This window comes from Carassius carassius, chromosome 34, assembly GCF_963082965.1.
Source record: "Carassius carassius chromosome 34, fCarCar2.1, whole genome shotgun sequence".
In the NCBI taxonomy this organism is placed as follows: domain Eukaryota; kingdom Metazoa; phylum Chordata; class Actinopteri; order Cypriniformes; family Cyprinidae; genus Carassius; species Carassius carassius.
Window position 1 is genome coordinate 23,091,550 of NC_081788.1, and position 19,048 is coordinate 23,110,597.

The window sequence follows — 19,048 nt, forward strand, 5'->3', positions numbered from 1 at the left end:
CTGAGATTGGGAGGTCATCCACCAGCTGGGCACAGTCCAGGAAAAGGTCCTTGAGAGTGATTTTGAACTTCTTTGGGATGGTACCACAAGGCGTCGATCACTTGCAGGGCGCAAACTTCTGGAGGGCACATAAGATTTAACCAATGAGTTTAGGTAAGTTGGTGCCATGCCAGTGGTCGTCTTGTAGGCTAGCATCAGTACCTTGAATTTGATGCGAGCAGCTACTGGTAGCCAGTGTAACCTGATGAGGAGCGGAGTAACTTGAGCTTTTTTTGGCTCATTGAAGACAACCCTCGCTGCTGCATTCTGGATCAATTGCAGAGGCTTGACAGTACATGCAGGAAGGCCTGCCAGGAGAGCAATACAATTACAATAGTCCAGTCTGGAGAGAACAAGAGCTTGGACAAGAAGTTGGGTTGCTTGCTCTGACAGGAAGGGTCTAATCTTCCTAATGTTGTATAAGGCAAACCTGCAGGACTGGGTAGTTGTAGCAATGTGGTCTGTGAAGCTTAACTGATGATCCATCACAACTCCTAGGTTTCTAGCTGTCTTCGAAGGAGTAATGGTTGATGAGCCCAGCTGTATAGAGAAGTTGTGATGAAGCAATGGGGTAACTGGAATCACCAGGAGTTCTGTCTTCGTAAGGTTAAGCTGAAGGTGATGGTCATTCATCCAGCTAGAGATGTCACTCAGACAGGCTGAAATGCGAGCAGCTACCGTCGGGTCATCTGGTTGGAATGAGAGGTAGAGTTGGGTGTCATCAGCATAGCAGTGATAAGAAAAGCCATGCTTCTGAATGACAGATCCTAATGATGTCATGTTGATTGAGAAGAGAAGTGGTCCAAGTACTGAGCCTCGAGGAACCCCAGTAGCAAGGTGGTGTGACTTTGAAACATCACCCCTCCAAGACACACTGAAGGATCTGTCAGAGAGGTAGGACTTAACCCACAGGAGTGCTGTTCCAGAGATGCCCATCTTTCTGAGGGTGGACAGGAGAATCTGGTGATTAACAGTGTCAAAAGCAGCAGAAAGGTCCAGTAAGATGAGTACCGAGGATTTTGAAGCTGCTCTTGCTAGTCGCAGGGCTTCAGTAACCGAGAGCAGAGCAGTCTCAGTTGAGTGGCCACTTTTGAAGCCAGATTGGTTGCTGTCCAGGAGGTTGTTCTGTACAAGGAACATAGAAAACTGGTTGAACACAGCTCGCTCAAGTGTCTTTGCAATGAATGGAAGAAGGGATACCGGTCTGTAGTTTTCAAGAAGCACTGGATTTAGAGATGGTTTCTTGAGCAGTGGGCTTACCCGAGCCTGCTTGAATGCTGAGGGAAATGTTCCAGAGTGAAGAGTGGAGTTGATAACGTGAGTAAGCGAAGGTATGACTGAAGAGGAGATCGCTTGAAGGAGGTGAGTGGGGATCGGGTCAAGTGGACAAGTAGTAGGATGATTGGACAGGAGAAGTTCGGAGACGTCCATCTCTGAGAGTGGGGAGAAGGAGGAGAAAGAGTGTGCATCGGTCATTGTGAAGTTGTCTTCAGTCTGCGGTGTGGAGAATTGGCCGCTGATGGATCTCGTCTTATTTGTGAAGAAAACTGCAAAGTCGTCCGCTGTAAGAGTCGATGGAGGAGGTGGTGGCGGCGGATTAAGAAGAGAAGAGAAAGTCTTGAAGAGTGTCCGAGCGTCACAACAGCTGTTAATTTTGTTGTGGTAGTAGGATGTTTTAGCCGTGAAGACATTTGCAGATAAGGAAGAGAGGAGAGACTGATACACACTGAGGTCTGTAGAGTTTCTTGATTTCTGCCATTTCCTCTCTGCAGCCCTGAGTTTAGAGCGATGTTCATGGAGAACCTCAGACAGCCAGGGGGCAGATGGGGCAGTGCGTGCTGGTCTAGACAACAGTGGGCAAAAGTTGTCCAAGCAAGATGTTAAAGTGGAGCAAAGAGTGTCCGTAGCGCTGTTCGTGTCCAGAGCAGAGAACTGAGAGAGTGCAGGAAGCGAGGATGAAACCACAGAAGATAGGAGAGATGGAGAGAGTGAGCGTAGGTTCCGTCGAAAGGTGACCTGCGTTGGAGTGTGAGGCACTTCAGGAGTAAGTGCTAGGTTAGCAGTAATGAGGAAGTGGTCTGAGGTGTGCAGTGGAGCAACTGAAGAGTTGTCCACAGAGCAACAGCGCGTGTAGATGAGGTCCAGTTGGTTGCCTGATTTGTGAGTCGCTGTAGTAGACACTAGCTTGAGATCAAATGAGGCGAGCAGAGTTTTGAAGTCAGCAGCCTGGGGTTTATCTAGGTGGATGTTGAAGTCACCAAGCAGTACCAGAGGAGTACCATCTTCAGGAAAGTTTGATAGCAGCACATCCAACTCCTCCAAGAAGTTTCCCAATTGACCTGGGGGACGATAAATGACCACAAAGTGGATTTTAACAGGGTGGGTTACAGTAATGGCAAGTGATTCAAATGAACCAGTATCTGTAGGTGATGGCTGAAGATCAAATTTCCATTCTTTTGATATAAGGAGACCTGTCCCTCCACCCCTCCCAGTGGTACGAGGAGTGTGGGAACAAGTGAAATTAGTGGAGAGGGCTGCAGGGGTGGCAGTATCTTCAGGTTTGATCCAAGTCTCTGTCAGTGCCATGAGGTTGAGACCGGAATGAGTAGCAAGAGAAGAAATGAAGTCTGCTTTGTTAGTGTTGCAAAGTGTTGCTTTGTTGAGACCAACTGGAATAGAGAGCGTAGTAGTAGAGGTCAGAGGGACAGGCCGTAGGTTTGTCAGACAGGCCTTCCTGCGACGTCCATAGCGTGCTCTCCGAGTGTTAGTAGTGATAGTAGAGATCTGAAAGCACATAGTGACTACAAGTGTAAGATATTTGAGAACAAGGTATACAAAAAGTAACGAAAGAGGAGAAAAGCAATACTCAAGTGCCCTGTCGGTGTCCTTGCTCGGTGGAGTCGCGCAGGTAGAGTCGATTGTCTTTACACTCGTCCGTCTTCACACAAGGAGGGCTCACACGAGGGCTGCCGCGACCGCTGCCGCGATGAAACTTAGCGCTTTTGTATTAGCCTGATTACCTGTGATTGAAGTCAGCTGGCCACGCCTCACTATTTAGCAGATCGAAACCAGGCAGTCCCACGATAACCAGGCAGTCCCACGAAAACCAAGCGCCACTTTCAGCACGTATTAACCAGGGTAAGACACACACAATTTAAACCAAAAACTTTCCTAGCAATGACGATAACACACTAGTCTGATGAGAAAACAAGGCACCATAATCAAATATTACCATTTGTACCAGTACAATTTTTATGCAGTGGGATTTTTTAAATGACCATTAAACATATTTTACCACAGAATTTTCATTAATGTAACGCAGAAAAAAGTAATTGTTTAAACTGAATTATTAAATTATGATAAATAAACAGACAAATATGTATAATTTAATTGTATTTGTTCTACAATTAATGTTCTTTTTTTTGTAATTGAAATGTTCTTTTTTTTGTAATTGAAATGTTAATTAATGGGGGGGGCATTACTAATTAACATTTCAATTACAAAAAAAGTGAAAAATATTTTTTATAAATTAATTAATGTATATATAAACTGTGTGACAATATCACTGTGAAAATCAAACTCACCTGGATAATAGTGTGGGATGGAATGTGGTTGTAAGTAAGAAGTAAAATGACAAATTAAAAAAAATCTAAATTATTTATTCATTCATTCATTTGGAGCAAAATATGATTCAGACATTTGTGAGATTCACCCTCCAATTAGAGAGGCCTATAACAGACCTTGACAGGAGATGGCAACATATCCTCGGAGGAATAACATAGCCGTGAAATGTTTCAATCAGACGAACTGCATATATACTATTTTAGGAAGCTCTTAGTTACTCAATTATTAGAATATATTGAAATTATGATGCTATAATTATCAATAGAGTTCTCATCATCTACAGATGTAGTATATTCAGGTGTAGACACTATATTTAGTTTGATATAAATAATACTTTACTCTCATGCTGTTAGCTGATGTTGATTATTCAGCCATATGTTGAAAGTGATGTGACATTCAGCCAAGTATGGTCACCCATACTTAGAATTCGTGCTCTGCTTTTAACCCATCCAAAGTGCACACACACACAGCAGTGAACACACACAAACTGTGAACACACACCCAGAGCAGTGGGCAGCCATTTATGCTGCGGCGCCCAGGGATCAATTGGGGGTTCGATGCCTTGCTCAAGGGCACCTAAGTCGTGATATTGAAGGTGGAGAGAGCACTGTACATGCACTCCCCCCACCTACAATTCCTGCCAGCCCGGGACTCGAACTCACAACCCTTTGATTGCAAGTCCGACTCTCTAACCATTAGGCCACGACTCAAAGTTAACAGGAAGCCAAAATTTACTTAAAATTTGGATAGGCTGATGCAAACTGAAAAGGGATCCAGTCTGAAGATCTTATAATGTACCATCAATAACTTTTTTAATCTCCTAAGAACCAAATAATTATGTGAATAATTTTAGGAAAAAAAAGAAAAGAAAATTAGAATGAAGAATAAATTTGTACTAATACAGTCGTAATATTTTGAGTAAGGAGCTTTTGTAGCAATATGAGATTTGTATTATATACAATTTGCAATATATTACTTAAATTGTTCACAAAATATTGCTTATACTACTATATTACTAAAATATAATTATTGTTACAAATTTGTTCAAATACTTTTTACCTTTTCCTCAAAATATGAGTTGCATCTTATATTTAGAAAAATGTATTCTTGCAATCTTTGATTTGTGAAACAACAGTTTTATTCCCTGCTTTCTCCCACACATCCACATGTACACACATATCTTTCTGTTCTTGATGTCCTGATGGTGAACACACACTGTTGCTCACTACGCTGCTAAGCACTTTTGAAAGAGCTTTACAGGAACAAAGAGGCACTGTTCCCTCTGTGGGATCTGCTGCCCTGTGAGCCCACAGAAAGACCTCTTTAGCCCGGCCTGCAGCCTCTCTGAGACAGAAGCACAGAGAGCCCAGTTCAAAACAGAGAACATAGACTCATCCAGTAGGAACAGTTCATTGGGCCTCCGTCTCTCAAAAGATGATTGAGACAGGAATCATGAAGAAACAGACTGACAACATCCACTCATATTGTTAGACAAAATCATATTATCATTGCTTAATACATCATATTCTGTAGACAGACAAAAACTAGAGGTCAGTTAACGTCAGTCTGCAAAGAAGAAAGTGGTAAAGATATGACGGCGTTCTCGAATATCCAGTTCATTTGAAATGAAAGACATAGCATGTGGCACACTCCCGGCATTAAAGCCTCCAGTTATTATAATGTTTTGGCACATGTTCCAGATCTTAATGCAGTGATATTAAAGGTAGTATTTTTAGATCTTTACCTCAAGAGACACTCCAGACTGTAGTAAAATCTTGTCCACAGGCATAACTTGCTTGGAATTGATGAATGTTGATCATGTTCATGGCCTTAGGGTGGAGTATGTCTTGACTGTGACTCAGTATCTCTTTACATGACTGTGAACTCGGAGACTGATAAACCCAAACATTAGTGAGTAAAGCAAGAGCTGAATGAACATTAGATTAGAGATTGCAACAGAGATGAATTGTCATATCACATAGGTGCCAAACTAAACAAAGAGGAAGATCAAGTGCAGCCAGAGGTTTGCCAGAACATCAGTGTGAATTTCCATGGAGAACTATGAGGAGAGCATCTGTTTAACAGCACTCATTAAAGCTAGCATTGATTGAATATTATCACCGTTGCACACAATAAAGATGCACAACACCCCCTAGTGTTCATTTATGTGCACTGCAACACTGTAAAACTACCTAATACATTACAGCAAGTTTTCATTCTGTCATTTCACATCATTTATAAAGAGTGAAGTCCTTTGACACAGCAAGTCTAGTGATTTCGGTGAAAACTTTTTCTAATCAAAGTCTCTGTAGAATATAAAAAAATAGCAATTAAATATACAGTAATAAAAAATATTAAAATAAGTGCAATATTTAAACAATATTATAACAACATTATAGAAACAAATTATAATGAAGTCTTAACAAGAAAACAAATATAACTTGGTCTAACTAGTGGATAAAGTGTGAACTGTTTTGTAAGCGCTGTTGTATCGCCCCCCCCTCACCTAGTGAAAGATTTTATGAGTGAATTTACTGCTTTTATAGGTGAATGTGTAACTAATTACAGCAATATTCTTCTGCTAGGGGACTTTAATATTCATGTGTGCTGTCAGTCAAAACCTCTAACAATGGAGTTTTTAAATCTCATCAATTCATTTAACATGGTTCAGTGGGTGAAAGATCCCACTCATACTCGTGGTCGTACTCTGGACCTGGTACTCTCACATGGCATTTCCGTTACTGATGTTCAGGTTTTTGACACTCTGATCTCTGATCATATGCCTGTACTGTTTTCTATGTCCTTTCCTCATTCAAGATTGCACATTACTCCTACTGCACAATGGACTCGTTCCTTTTCTCCCTGTTTCCGTGATGAATTCACTAACACCTTTAATGAGGTGTGTCTGTCTCTGTCCCTGGAGTCACCCTTACCTGACTTGGATGCTGAAGAACATCTTAGTCTGTTCAATACTGTATGCTCCGAGGTTTTAAATACCACTGCTCCTTTAAGGTGAGACACTGCAGGCAAAAACACTGTTTTTTCAAGCACCTGTCAATTTTGAGATTTTGGGCTTTTTGGTTTTTCATAATGTGCTTTTTCAAACTAGTGGAAGGAAAACATCCAAAAGACACTGTTAAGTGTTTCTTTTATAGCACTTTATCTGTTTGTGTCAATAGATTTCAATTACAATACATATTTTTAAAGCCCGTTTTCTCAAAATGAGTTTTTTCTTCAACACTGAGCCATAATTCTCCACTTCAGTAGCACTTACACACACCAAACTTGACATTTTTATTCCTGTCTATATTCTGAAGGTTTTTACAGAGGGATTTGTTCATATATATTTTCCTTGATTATATACAACATTTTATTCCCCCCAAAATTGTGAAAATATATTGTTTTCTGGCTGTTCAAAGTATTTTCTGAATTATGGAGTGACAAAAAAAGATAACCAGAATTCCCTCTGTAAAAACATTTGACTCTAATATGTCAAAATAATTAAACAAAAACTTTAAAACTGACTTCATCTAGTGTTCAGATTTTTGTACTAGACATTTATGCAAATTAGCACATATTTCATTAAATAATGCCTCATTTGCATATTTAAACGTAACATTTTTGAAAACTTGTAATACAAAAAATGTTTGCAATAATCAATGTAATCAATCAACTGGGTAAGTAAGGTGATAACTATTAGATATTTTTTTGCCATATTCACCTGCAGTGTCTCGCCTTAATAACTAAGAAGTCAAAACCTAAGACTGAACCATGGCTCAATGATACCATCCGCTCTCTGAGGCGAGCATGTAGAAGAGCAGAACGTAAATGGAAAAGTGATAAGCTTCAAGTTTCTTATGAAATGCTGAAAAACTCCCTCAGTGCTTTTCAGAAAGCCATGATGTCTGCTAAGTCTAAGTATTTTTCTAATTTAATTTTAAAAACCATCACAGTTCAAAAGCCTTATTTTCTGTGTTAAATTCTGCTTTAAATCCTCCTGTAAATGTGATTTCAAACCCCTCAGTATCATTATGTGAAGGTTTCTCAAGGTTTTTCTGTGAGAAGATCACCTCTCTAAGATCTCAGTTACAACCTTCTGCTATTGTCTCGCCTGAACTGGGTTGTTCTTCAGCCATATGGAGTGTTTTTGACCCAGTTTCTCTTCTGTCTCTCAGAGAAATTGTTGATCACTTGAAACCTTCCTTCTGCTCTCTTGATGTTCTTTCTCCCCGTATTTTGAAACAAATTTTTGATTCAGTTGGAACAAGTTTGGTGTCTTTTGTGAATAAATGCTTGAGCACAGGGACTATCCCTGATAGCCTAAAACAAGCTACTGTTACACCTCTTCTCAAGAAACCTTCACTTGATGACAAGGATTTTAATAATTTTCGACCGATCTCGACACTACCTTTTATTACAAAAGCATTGGAGAAAACGGTTCTTAATCAACTCCAGTCTTTTCTTAGCTCAAATCAAATTCTTGAAACTTTCCAGTCTGGTTTTAAGCCTCTGCACAGCACCGAATCTGCTTTATTAAGGGTCTCTAATGATATACTGTTAGCGACTGACGCTGGTGACTCAGTGATCCTAATACTGCTAGACTTAACCTCGGCTTTTGATACATTTGATCATAAAACTCTTTTATCCCGGCTAGAATATCTTGTGGGCATCCAGGGAACTGTCCTCAGTTGGTTTAAATCATATCTAACAAATAGAAGTTTCTCTGTTAAACTTGGTAATTTTTCTTCCTCGCCTGTTCAACTCTCCTGTGGAGTGCCGCAGGGGTCTATTCTCGCACCCATTCTTTTTTCCCTGTATTTACTTCCTCTGGGCTCCATTTTCAGAAAGCATGGTGTATCATTTCACTGCTATGCAGATGATACACAAATTTATTTGCCTCTGAAACGCAACAAAGATACTGCTCTGAAATCTCTTTTTTCATGCCTAGAAGAAGTAAAAATGTGGTTTTCTCAAAATTTCTTATTTCAGAATGAATCCAAAACTGAGGTTATAGTCTTTGGCCCCCATGACCATTCTGATCCCGTGTTTTCTGGGATCAGAACTTCAAATTTGAAAAACTAATTAATGCGGTGATTAGTTCTTGTTTTTTCCAGCTACGTCTTTTCTCTAAGATCAGATCCTCTCTTTCTGAGAAAACCTTAGAGATTGCTGTCCATGCACTCATTACATCGCGGTTGGATTATTGCAACTCCCTCTACTATGGCGTACCCAAACACTCTTTTGCTCGTCTCCAATTAGTCCAGAATGCTGCTGCAAAGTTCCTCAAAAGAAAACGCAAATTTGATCATGTTTCACCTATTTTAAAATCGCTGCATTGGCTACCAGTGCATTTTAGAATTGAATTTAAAATTCTTATCTTTGTTTTTAAATCCGTAAATAATCTGGCACCAAGCTATTTGTCCGAGCTTCTCTGTCCACATAATCCCACACGAAATCTGAGGTCTGGTGACCAGAAACTTTTGTCTGTCCCCAGATCACGGTTAAAGAATAGAGGAGACAGAGCCTTTGCGATTGCTGGCCCTAGGCTGTAGAACAGCCTTCCATTCCATTTTGAGCGGCTCAATCTCTAACTGTTTTTAAATCCTCTCTTAAAACCTACTTCTTTTCTTTAGCTTTTAATACATTGTGAGCTTTTGTCATGAATGTGTGGTTATGTCCTTGCTTTGTATCTTGTGTATTGTTCAGCACTTTGGTCAGCCCTGTTTGCTGTTTTTAAATGTGCTATATAAATAAATAAAAACTTGAAACTTAAAACTCTCAGACTTTATGCACTGGAGTTGCTTTTGGACTGTCACTTCACATACATTACATTTTCTAATATTTTACTTTTTCTAATGTCTTATTTCTATACTAGATGTTTTTTTTAGCTGCCTTTTTTGCTTGCTCAGATAAAAACTTGAGCAGGATGGAGGGGAAAAAAATCCAAGATGTCCCAGATTACCCTAATTCACCTTGCTGTGTTTTAAAATAAAAATATGCCATTCAGCTAGAAATGGTCACATGAAAGCACTTTACCCTTTGATATGCTCACTTGAAGTGAAGTCAGACATGCATTTAAAATGATTTTTTATTTTTTGCTTTTATGTACAAAAACGTCACACTGACTCATTTCTGTAGTAGAGTGTAGAAAAGCAGATTTGCACGCATGACCATGGTGATTTTATTTATCATAATAAGGTAGTTTAGGAGCCTCGGAGAACATTCCAGTGTTGGTCCGAGGTTGTACCAGCCAGCCATAATGTCTTTGTTTACCTATTAAGAGCAATCTGGGAGAAATATAACAAATCTGTTGATAGACACCCAACTGTTGCATCCAGAAGTATGCTGGAGTATGTAGGCCAAACATACTTTATTGTTTCCTTCTCTAATGATGAACAGAGAAGTTTTGCTCTTGCATTCTCACATTTGATAATTTTTCATTTTTATTTTTAGAAAAATATACAGTAAGGTTGAAAAGTCCACAGTGAAAATCTTATTTTAAAATGCAGAAATAAAAAGTGAAGATATATTTAATATTATGCCCTATTTATGTGTTGCTTATCAAATATGTGAACTCTTTGCAGACAGTAAGATGATATTGTTTCCATTGAAGCCCAAAATTCCCTATGGATCATTCTCAATTCATGCTAGAGATTTATAATCTGAAAATCATGGTAATTTTGTCCATTTAATTATTATATATATATTTTTTTTTACTAAAAATAACTTAAATAAAAATAATTTATAATAAAAAATTTATTATACAGGGAAAAAATGCAAAGAAGCTTTATCACTAGTGGACTTTTGTATGCGGACCCCACAAAAAATGTTTTTTGAAAGGTCCTTTCACTAAATAGCCACACATTACTAAATGGTGCAAATAACACAGACTCACCTCACAAACACTCTGTGAGCTCTTATTCAGTCCGGTGAAGTGGTCTGGTTTCCAAATGCCTCTTTTAGTCCCTGAGCTTTTTCAATGGGGTCAGGGTTCCTTTCCCTGAAAATGACAGAACTCACAATGCTGTTAACACATAGGCTAATCAAGAGAAAGCCCCCGTTAGCTCCTCAACAAAAGCCCCTCTAGGAAGCCAACTAGCCGCAATAACACTAAGTGCTGTTTGCGTGTGACTAAGAGACGGTCTTGTTATTTAAACCCCAGTGGGAAAAATGTGAATTTGGCCGTCTGGGACCCTTCAGGCGTAACCAGGCTCTCTTCTCAGGGTCAGGATAGTCCCAGCTGGGTCGGAAAGTGCTGCCTGCTGGGGGAATACTTTTTTATATTAACCCCCTGCTATTAATGAAACCCCACTGGACTTAAGAGTTATATTGTGATGATACTAAAAGACATGGTCCTGGTCCCTCAGTGCAGACCTGTCACACAGGATCACTGCTTTCCTCATCTGCCTGGAAACTGGTCCTGAAGCTTCTCCACAGGAAATGCCCGCTCTTGTCTGGAAAGATTAATTTCAAATGTCATTAGTGATAAGCAACATTTTTTTCATGTCACTGCAATGCTTGATATCAGATTGTCTCTCAGCATGTCCTAGTTTACTTGCAATCTGAGTCAGCTTCGTTCTTTACTATGTTTTGGCAAATTCTTTAAAAATCACCACTTGTTTGTTAAATATAGTGTTTTGGCAATTTTGATACTGAAGTTAGCTACAAATAACTTCCACTCAATTTAATATATTTTACCATGCTTAAATCACAAAATCAGTGCATAACATCGGGAAAAGTCTTAGAAATTATATGATTCATTATATTAGCATTATTGGTCAGTCGATATGGATTTTTCATTGGCCAATTAAATGCATGTTATATATCTCAGAACTCAAAATGTACCACTCAATTTACTAGCTTCACTAAGCTTCTGTTAATTGGCCATTTAGTGACTGAAAATCTCAAAATGGCTAAATAAAATCTTCGCACTATCACTTTAGCATATAACTAAAGAAAATTGCTTTGACATTTGAGATTTCTAGGAAAACGCACCTAAATACCTCATTCTATTCTGTTTCCTCATATTTTTTTTTCTGATAAGCTGCTAGAGGTTTTGAGGAAAAGGGGGTTGGTTTAGTGGCTGGCTGTGTGGTGCTCATGCAGATGGATGCACTCTGATTGGCTAGAAAGTCATATCACATGGAGTTTAGCGCGGCTCCTTGCATGGGCTGCCCGGGGGTGAGAGCAACAGCATGGAGCAGCATATGCACTGCTGAGCGCACAAACACATGCACACACACTCACTCATGCACACTCGCGCTGAGAGAGTTTACAGACAGTCGCTGGGCAGCAAGCATGCTCCTGTCCACGCGGGGTATAAAGCAGTGAGTTTTGGAGATTAAAGCATGTATTACCACTGATGAGTGCCACAGAAACAAGAGAGATGTCGGAAAGATGCAATATGTTAAGGACCATCACGGCAGCTTTGTGCTGTTTCTATCAGAAGAGCTCTGTTATTGGAGCAAAGGTGAGTGAAAGCTTGTTAAAATTACATCTGTATAAATTAATGCAATAAATGCGGTTTTAATAGCATCTAATTTACATGTTTTATTTATATATACACACAATATTTTACTCTTAATTATGTATTATAATTATGTAAATATTTATGTTAGTTAAAAATAGTAATATTTGAATATAAAGGGTAAAATACTATAAATATATAGATCTTTAGCACAGAAAGATTGATTTAAAAAGCAGAGAAATTTAGATTTTTTTTTCCCAAAAGAAAAATGTAGTGGAAACGAAAAGATTAACAGAGAGGTGCCATAAAAAGCAGATCCTTGTGTAGTTTTATTGTTGTAGTCTTTGGTCTGGGCTCATTAGATACATGGCTTTGTTTCACTATAGTAAGTGAAGGCGTCAGGCAAATGCTCACTTACAAGTGTGTGTGTGTTTCTTCCTATTCACTTGTAATTGTTTAGCTGCACACCCACCTCCTTGTTGTCTTCAAAACCATTTAAACCGTATTGATTGAAATCTTTTATTTCTGTGGCTTGCAAATGGATCTTAAGTGTGAACGTGTAGTTTTGTTCACTCATCTAATGTGTCGTGATAAAGACAGAGAGCTGTTCAGATCAGGTAGAGTGAATTTATGGGGCGATATAAAATTGGTTGCCCGGCATGAGGCTGTTACAGTTTTATATGGAGCCGATGTGGGAATGAATCCACCAGCCAGTTGGTCGTACAACTATTCAGAATGAATGGATTATTAATAGCAAGAATGTTCATAGCAAGAATGAGTCTACAGGGGGTTTTGGTCAACAGGATGAAATGTGTTCACATTTCTGAGTTTATTAGGCGGATTGAAGTATTTCTGTGAGTCTCCACAGGTGTGGCTAATCGGTTCGTTCTTTCTTTCTGATGGCGCATGAACTACTGATCTATGGTGCATCAAAGCCTAGAACACAAAGTGAAGCATATTAGGAAACTTCAAAATTCATTCAACATTTTTGCTTTTAATAGCAGTATTCCTGTAGTTCAAACAGCAAAGCATGGCTCTAGCAACGCCAAGGTCATGGGTTTAATTCCCAGGGAGTGCACACACTGGAAAGATGTATAGCTTGAATGCAATGCAAGTTGCTTCGGATAAATGCAAATCGCACCAACACTGATGACAGATTCCTGGCTTGTTTATCAGAAACAGTCTATATTTTCTAATTCTAAGGCTGAATTGGCCACAAATAGCAGCATGTTTGTTATTTCTCACGTCTGGCCAGCCAACTCATCGGAACCTTGCTCTCAGGGCTTGAACGTCTGTTGAAAACATTCGGGTCTGGTCCACATTTTTGGGCTTGTTTCTAAAAATAGCACTAGGTAGTCATGGATACCTCCCGGTTTTTGCGATGGTGTTGGGGTCAATTGGTGTTAGAGGGACAGAGAGGGCAGTGTTGGTGCTTCTTGTATGGATTCTTTCTTCTGAGAGGAAGTTCCTCTCTGAACAGTTTCAGTCATAGAAGGCTTAATCTGCAAGTGAGCAACTTTTAAGTAAATTTCTCAGTGATGAAAACAACTTGAGTGCTTTACTTTGGTCAGTTTGAGGGGCAGCTGTGGGAAGGAGGGTGATATGCAATGTACAGTACAGCTGAGAATGTCTTTCACTCTGTAGAGGCTTGAAACCCAAAGTGTGACAAGCCTGCCTTAAATAAACATGGTTACTCGTTTAGTAGAGACTTATATTAACACCTCTCAGACATGGAATCTAATGCATGTTAAATAAATTATACTTCTGAGCTGGATCTTCTGGGTTTGGGACTAAAACTTTTTTTTGAGTGTTTTTTAAGATTTTTAAAACTTTTTTTGAGTGTTTTTTAAGATGCTTTCAAGTTAAAAGCAGTCTAGCTCCAACCTGAGTCTTGAGATCTGCATCTGGTTTCATTCTTGGTTCTGTCTAGCTGTTTTTGAATGTGAGAATGGACCTTGTGTTAAAGTCTGGATCTTATGTGTTAGTCTGGATCTTACGAGTGATGACTAAAACAAACAATTCATTGAAATTAACTGAAATAAATAATGTCTCCTTTTCTCAAACACTTTCTACATGCATACACAATCTGGACATGCAGCAGAGGTTCCGACACACACTGACATTGTAACACAGCAGAAGTATCATGGCTATGGCAGATATAAAAGCTCAGCAGAGCGGTTGGACAGCAGGAAGTCTGTCTGATTGACAGGATGCTGGAGAGCTGCTGACACAGCCTGGCACAGTCTCTCAGTGAACACCAAAAGTTTTACCTCCTGTCTTTGATAAAAGAATATGCTTTTGGATCAGGGAAAAAGACAATCATTCCGGAAAGCACTTCATGTGTTCAGCAACTGGCTAAGAAAAACTAAGATGCCTTCTCAATCCACACAATGCATTATAAAATTTAGAGTAAGAATGGAGGGAAAAGTCAATATATCAAAGTATTCACATTTTATGACAAAAATGACATTTATAAAAATACAAACAAATTAGAAAAACAAATATATATATATATATATATATATATATAAAAACAAGTTCATGCTGATATTAATCACTAAATTGCATCAAAAAAAAAAATTTAAAAGGACCATAAATCTTTCATGAGCATCTGTCACATCCCCAGACTCAGATGGTCTGTTCCTTTCCGCTGAGATTTGTCCTGCCCTGTCCAGGAATACATGACTATGACAGACACCCCAGGGACCATCTAAATGGACAATGTGATGGATCCTGTGTCCCAGGAGGGCTGATGGGACACTCTGATGGCCCTCTTTGTTTACTCTGATTCAGGAAGGGTGGGACTCAACACCAAACAGCAGACCAGGTCATTTGTCCTGCACGTAAGAGGCTACTAATGACCCGCTAAAGCCCTTGGGAATCTCAACCTACAAGGTTGAGACAGGGGGTCTCCATCCTTCAAGCCCCCACAGGAAGCAGCAGGAAATAACAAGATTTTTACATTTTATATGTTTATGTGAGTGATGCTTATCCATGCAAAGTCGCCACCACAATGTGAGGATGGTTGCTAGGATGTTCTGATTGGCTGCTTGTTTCTTAGATGTTCTGGTATCTAGGTATGACTAAGACACCTCTTTTACTAAGGTCCAGTAAGTCGCCATATTTTTTTTTCCTCATTTATCAGCCAGCTATTGTAAGTCAGATCACTTAGTTAGCGCTCAACAAGCTGCAACATTAAATTATTACTCATGTCTGTAGTACAAATGGTGTTCAAATCTCCAAGTACAAGTACTGTATGACTAACAATCTACATGTTCTGTCAGATTAGTTGTCTTGCTGGTTTCCATCATGGCAACGAATAAATCAATCTCATACAAACTTGTGTACATGATCTCCATCTTCAGTCGTGCACTTTCCCATAATCTGCATAATTTCCAAATCAAACATTGATTTTTAAGATCACTAAGCTGCTGAACGTTCACTTGTGGAGTAAACTAAAGAGGATTAGACATCCAAGAATCAACGGGAATGTCATCTCATCCACAATCATGATCCAAATCAGATTTCCAGATCAAATTCAGCCTTTGAGCACATAATCTTTGACCAGAAAAGCCATGAGAATAGTCAGTTCTGTGGTGTATCCCAATATGATCTAATGTGAGGTCTCACGATCTACTACAGAAAATTACTTTTATTAATACCGTAAAGTAGCTCATATATTGTCATTATGTGCCCCATTGTCCTGTCAATAGCTAACCTGTGCTCTGCACTTACTCTTGAACCCTAATTCAATAGATCAAATTGCTTCATTATAATTCGCATTCCAAATGCATGCTACTATTTAAAAAAAATCAGCCCCTCAGATGTGTGAAGATAAGAATGGCAATATATAAATGGCTACAACTAAAAGTGGAAGTGATTGATTTGATGTACAAATATGTATACACCGCTCCTTGATGGAGGGATTATTCATCATGGTGCTATCGAGCTGCTTGAGCTTTGGCTATTTTTAAACATTTACAGCCTCGGTGCACCTCTAAATGGATCCATGATGTCATAGCGCAGAATTTATACAACGGCCTTGCCAGATAAGCAGTCATAAAACCTAAAATGTGAACAGCAAGTCCAAAAAATATTTGCATTCAGCACAAACACAATAAAGTCTCATGCTCATGTTTGTACTAAAAGTTCTATTTTGGTTGTTTAATTTAGTCACTGTATTGAGTAATACAATTGCAGACATTAAGCAACAAACAAGTGCTTTGGGATGATTTTTCCAGCCAGGATAAAAGTATGTGTCGTCTGGTTACTGTAATTTGTGGCTTGCAGGGTTTGGCTTGGCTCGCTGTAGTCTAGATGGAGAGAGTGTGACGCCCGTCCCTCACTACAATACCAGAGGCATCAGAGTGTATTTCAGTCCTCACTGTGGCCTGGGTTTGTCAGCCTCTATACATAGTAAGGATCTTATAAAGGGAGATTTCTCCATATAAAGGGAAAAACTGTCTGTTGCGTGGCATGACTTGAATAAATTCAGTTTAATAAGCCCAGAATAGCTTTTATAGTTGCTTTCAAAGAAATGCACCACTCTTTAATTCAGCGGGTTTGTTACAGCTTTTCAAATAATCATAATGCCTGACCATCTCAAAAGTGCCCTTCAGGCTGAGTCCTCTGAAAACATTTTGTGCCTTTAAAGCTGTTGAATGATCAGTGACAGAGAGTTGACATGAGGATAAATTGGCTAGGATTATCCACTAGCTGCTCAAAAAGGAAAGTGATGAGACTCTTCCATATGTGTGTATGCGCATGTGTTGCTTTCCAAACACAAATAAGTTACTCAGAGGCTAGAATTAAGAGGTCTTATGGCAAAATTGATATCTCATCCAGCAATCAACTGTTTGTTATCCACTTGGGGTCAAATGTTCTATAAAGCAATATTAATATTAAAGCAATATTAAAGCAATATCTGAGTAAAGCAAAGTGTTTAAAACCCTCATAAAATAAATTAAATATACTTTTTTTATAAAAATGTTTATAAAGTAACAATTTTAAATAATTTATGAATTTCTTTACGGAGTGCCGTGTTATTTTTAAGAGAATTTTAAGTATTTTGATTCACATTGTGCTTAACAACGCCCATAAAACATTTAAAAATTATTCATAAATAAATAAATACTATGTACTAATCGGTTCACATAACCGAAAAATAAGAACATTATTAGAATATGGCTATTTATAAAAGGCTATTTTTAACCATGCATATCAAATATTAAGTGTAAAATCTTCAGTTAAGAGAGAGAGAGAGAGAGTTTTACATAATTAAAATGACATTTTCACAAGCTACACAGATTTTCTAGTGTACTTATGATGGATTTACACAATAATGGGTGCTTTGAGAAAAATCTTATTTATAGATTTAAAATATTTTAAACATTGACCATTAATACAAGAGTCCTAAGTAGTCTATAGACACCAGGTTCAAGTTTCTATTAGACAGCACATTGTGTTGACGACATCACTTGTTCTGAGTACTGATGTCACTGTACTCCACATCATGGCTCTCAGCCATACTCTAATGTCTTGGCAGGTTTTAAAAAACCCAAAGTGCCTGATCATCAAGACATAAAAGCCATTTCAATCTGCAAAGATACAGCAACACACTAAAATGGGACTTGTTAATAAAAATACAGCATCGCTGGCACTGTGGCTGCTTAAGTCAAACAGTGACATCTGAATTGGAAATTCCACTATTGAGCATTCACACACAGGCAGTCACTCATCAATTCCAATTACCTTTGCCCTTACATCAGTTTTATTTGACATGTTACTCAATAGACCACAACTACAAAGCTGAAACGAGGAGTCCTGCTGGGAATTTTCCCCTCATGCAGATTTAGCTGGGGTTATGCTGCAGTGCCGTGCTTGAGTACCCAGTGTGCACAACTACCAGCTAGAGCACAAAGGTACCACTTTATGTCTCTGAGGTTGGGTACTACACATAGCTGGCATTCCAAGCACTTAACCAAAAAGAAGGCAACACACAAATATGCTTGAAATCCCTAAAATATGGAACAGCCTCTTTTTTTTTGCCCTGGTTGTAACACAAGCACAGCAGGCAATCCATCCTTTCATGTTCGATACAGCAATAAACCTTCATAGTAATCTTACCATGTTTAAAGAGTGTTGTTAGTGCTTAAACCCTCATAAAAACAGTCTCATTGAAATATTAATAATAATCACAATAACAAATTATTTTTATGTTTATGTTTGAGAAGGACAGGTTGAAAGGTTTGGCATCTTTGAGATTTTTAAAGGTTTTTGAAAGAAGTCTTATGCTCACCAAGGATACATCTAATTGATAATAATAAAAAACATGTTTAGTTAATTATTAATTTAGATTTAAAATAATGGATTTAAGCGGAGTTGTGCTGCTTAATATTTTGAAGAAGTGTTTGTTTTTTTGTACTAAATTATTAATAATTTATTTTCCAGATTCTTTGATGAACAGAAAGTTCCAAAGACCAGCATTTATTTAAAGTCGACAAAAAAACACATGAAAGTATAAAGTGCTTTTGTTTTTTGAAAATCTATTTCACTGACAATCGCCTCACATGACTGAGTTATGTTAGTGAGGCACTGAAAGCAAGCCTATGAATGAAACACAACCTAGTCGGGAAAGATAACATACTTTGCTTTATCAAGTATCTTACAAATTAGATTTATGGTATAAGTAAAAACTAATCAAAGCTCATGTTTCATAGAAATTGACTGAGTGTATTTTTAAGCAGTTTATTGAAAAGAAAGGTTCTAAAACTCCTCAGTTGTGAAATCCACATGATGATTCAGAGCAGTGGGGCGTGTTGCAGGTAAAGGTATGCCATGCCCTGTGGCTTATGGAGGCGGAGACAGACAGGAAGAAGGAGGGACTTGTGTCACAGCAAACAGATCAGCACAGGAAGC

At 38.5% G+C, this 19,048-nt stretch overlaps 2 protein-coding genes across 4 annotated transcripts in view; one reads left to right on the forward strand and one right to left on the reverse strand.

Annotated features, from left to right (window-relative positions):
* Window positions 1–19,048, forward strand: part of LOC132114770 (breast cancer anti-estrogen resistance protein 3 homolog) — a 56,055-nt gene that overhangs the window by 27,307 nt on the left and 9,700 nt on the right. Inside the window, exon 1 of one of the 2 annotated variants that reach the window (XM_059523089.1) lies at window positions 11,872–12,133. The exons of the other annotated variant lie outside the window; for it this stretch is intronic. Coding sequence (XP_059379072.1) covers window positions 12,026–12,133 — 108 coding nt within the window. The 5' untranslated portion in view covers window positions 11,872–12,025. Of the gene's footprint in view, window positions 1–11,871; window positions 12,134–19,048 lie in introns of those variants that run through there. 2 annotated transcript variants of the gene reach the window in all.
* The window catches only part of LOC132114771 (formin-binding protein 1-like), an 83,480-nt gene continuing 75,457 nt past the window's right edge, over window positions 11,026–19,048 (reverse strand). The window contains exon 16 of one of the 2 annotated variants that reach the window (XM_059523090.1): window positions 11,026–11,117. In XM_059523090.1, coding sequence (XP_059379073.1) covers window positions 11,041–11,117 — 77 coding nt within the window. In that variant the 3' untranslated portion in view covers window positions 11,026–11,040. The remainder of the gene's footprint in view (window positions 11,118–19,048) is intronic. The other variant, XM_059523093.1, reaches the window with a different exon arrangement.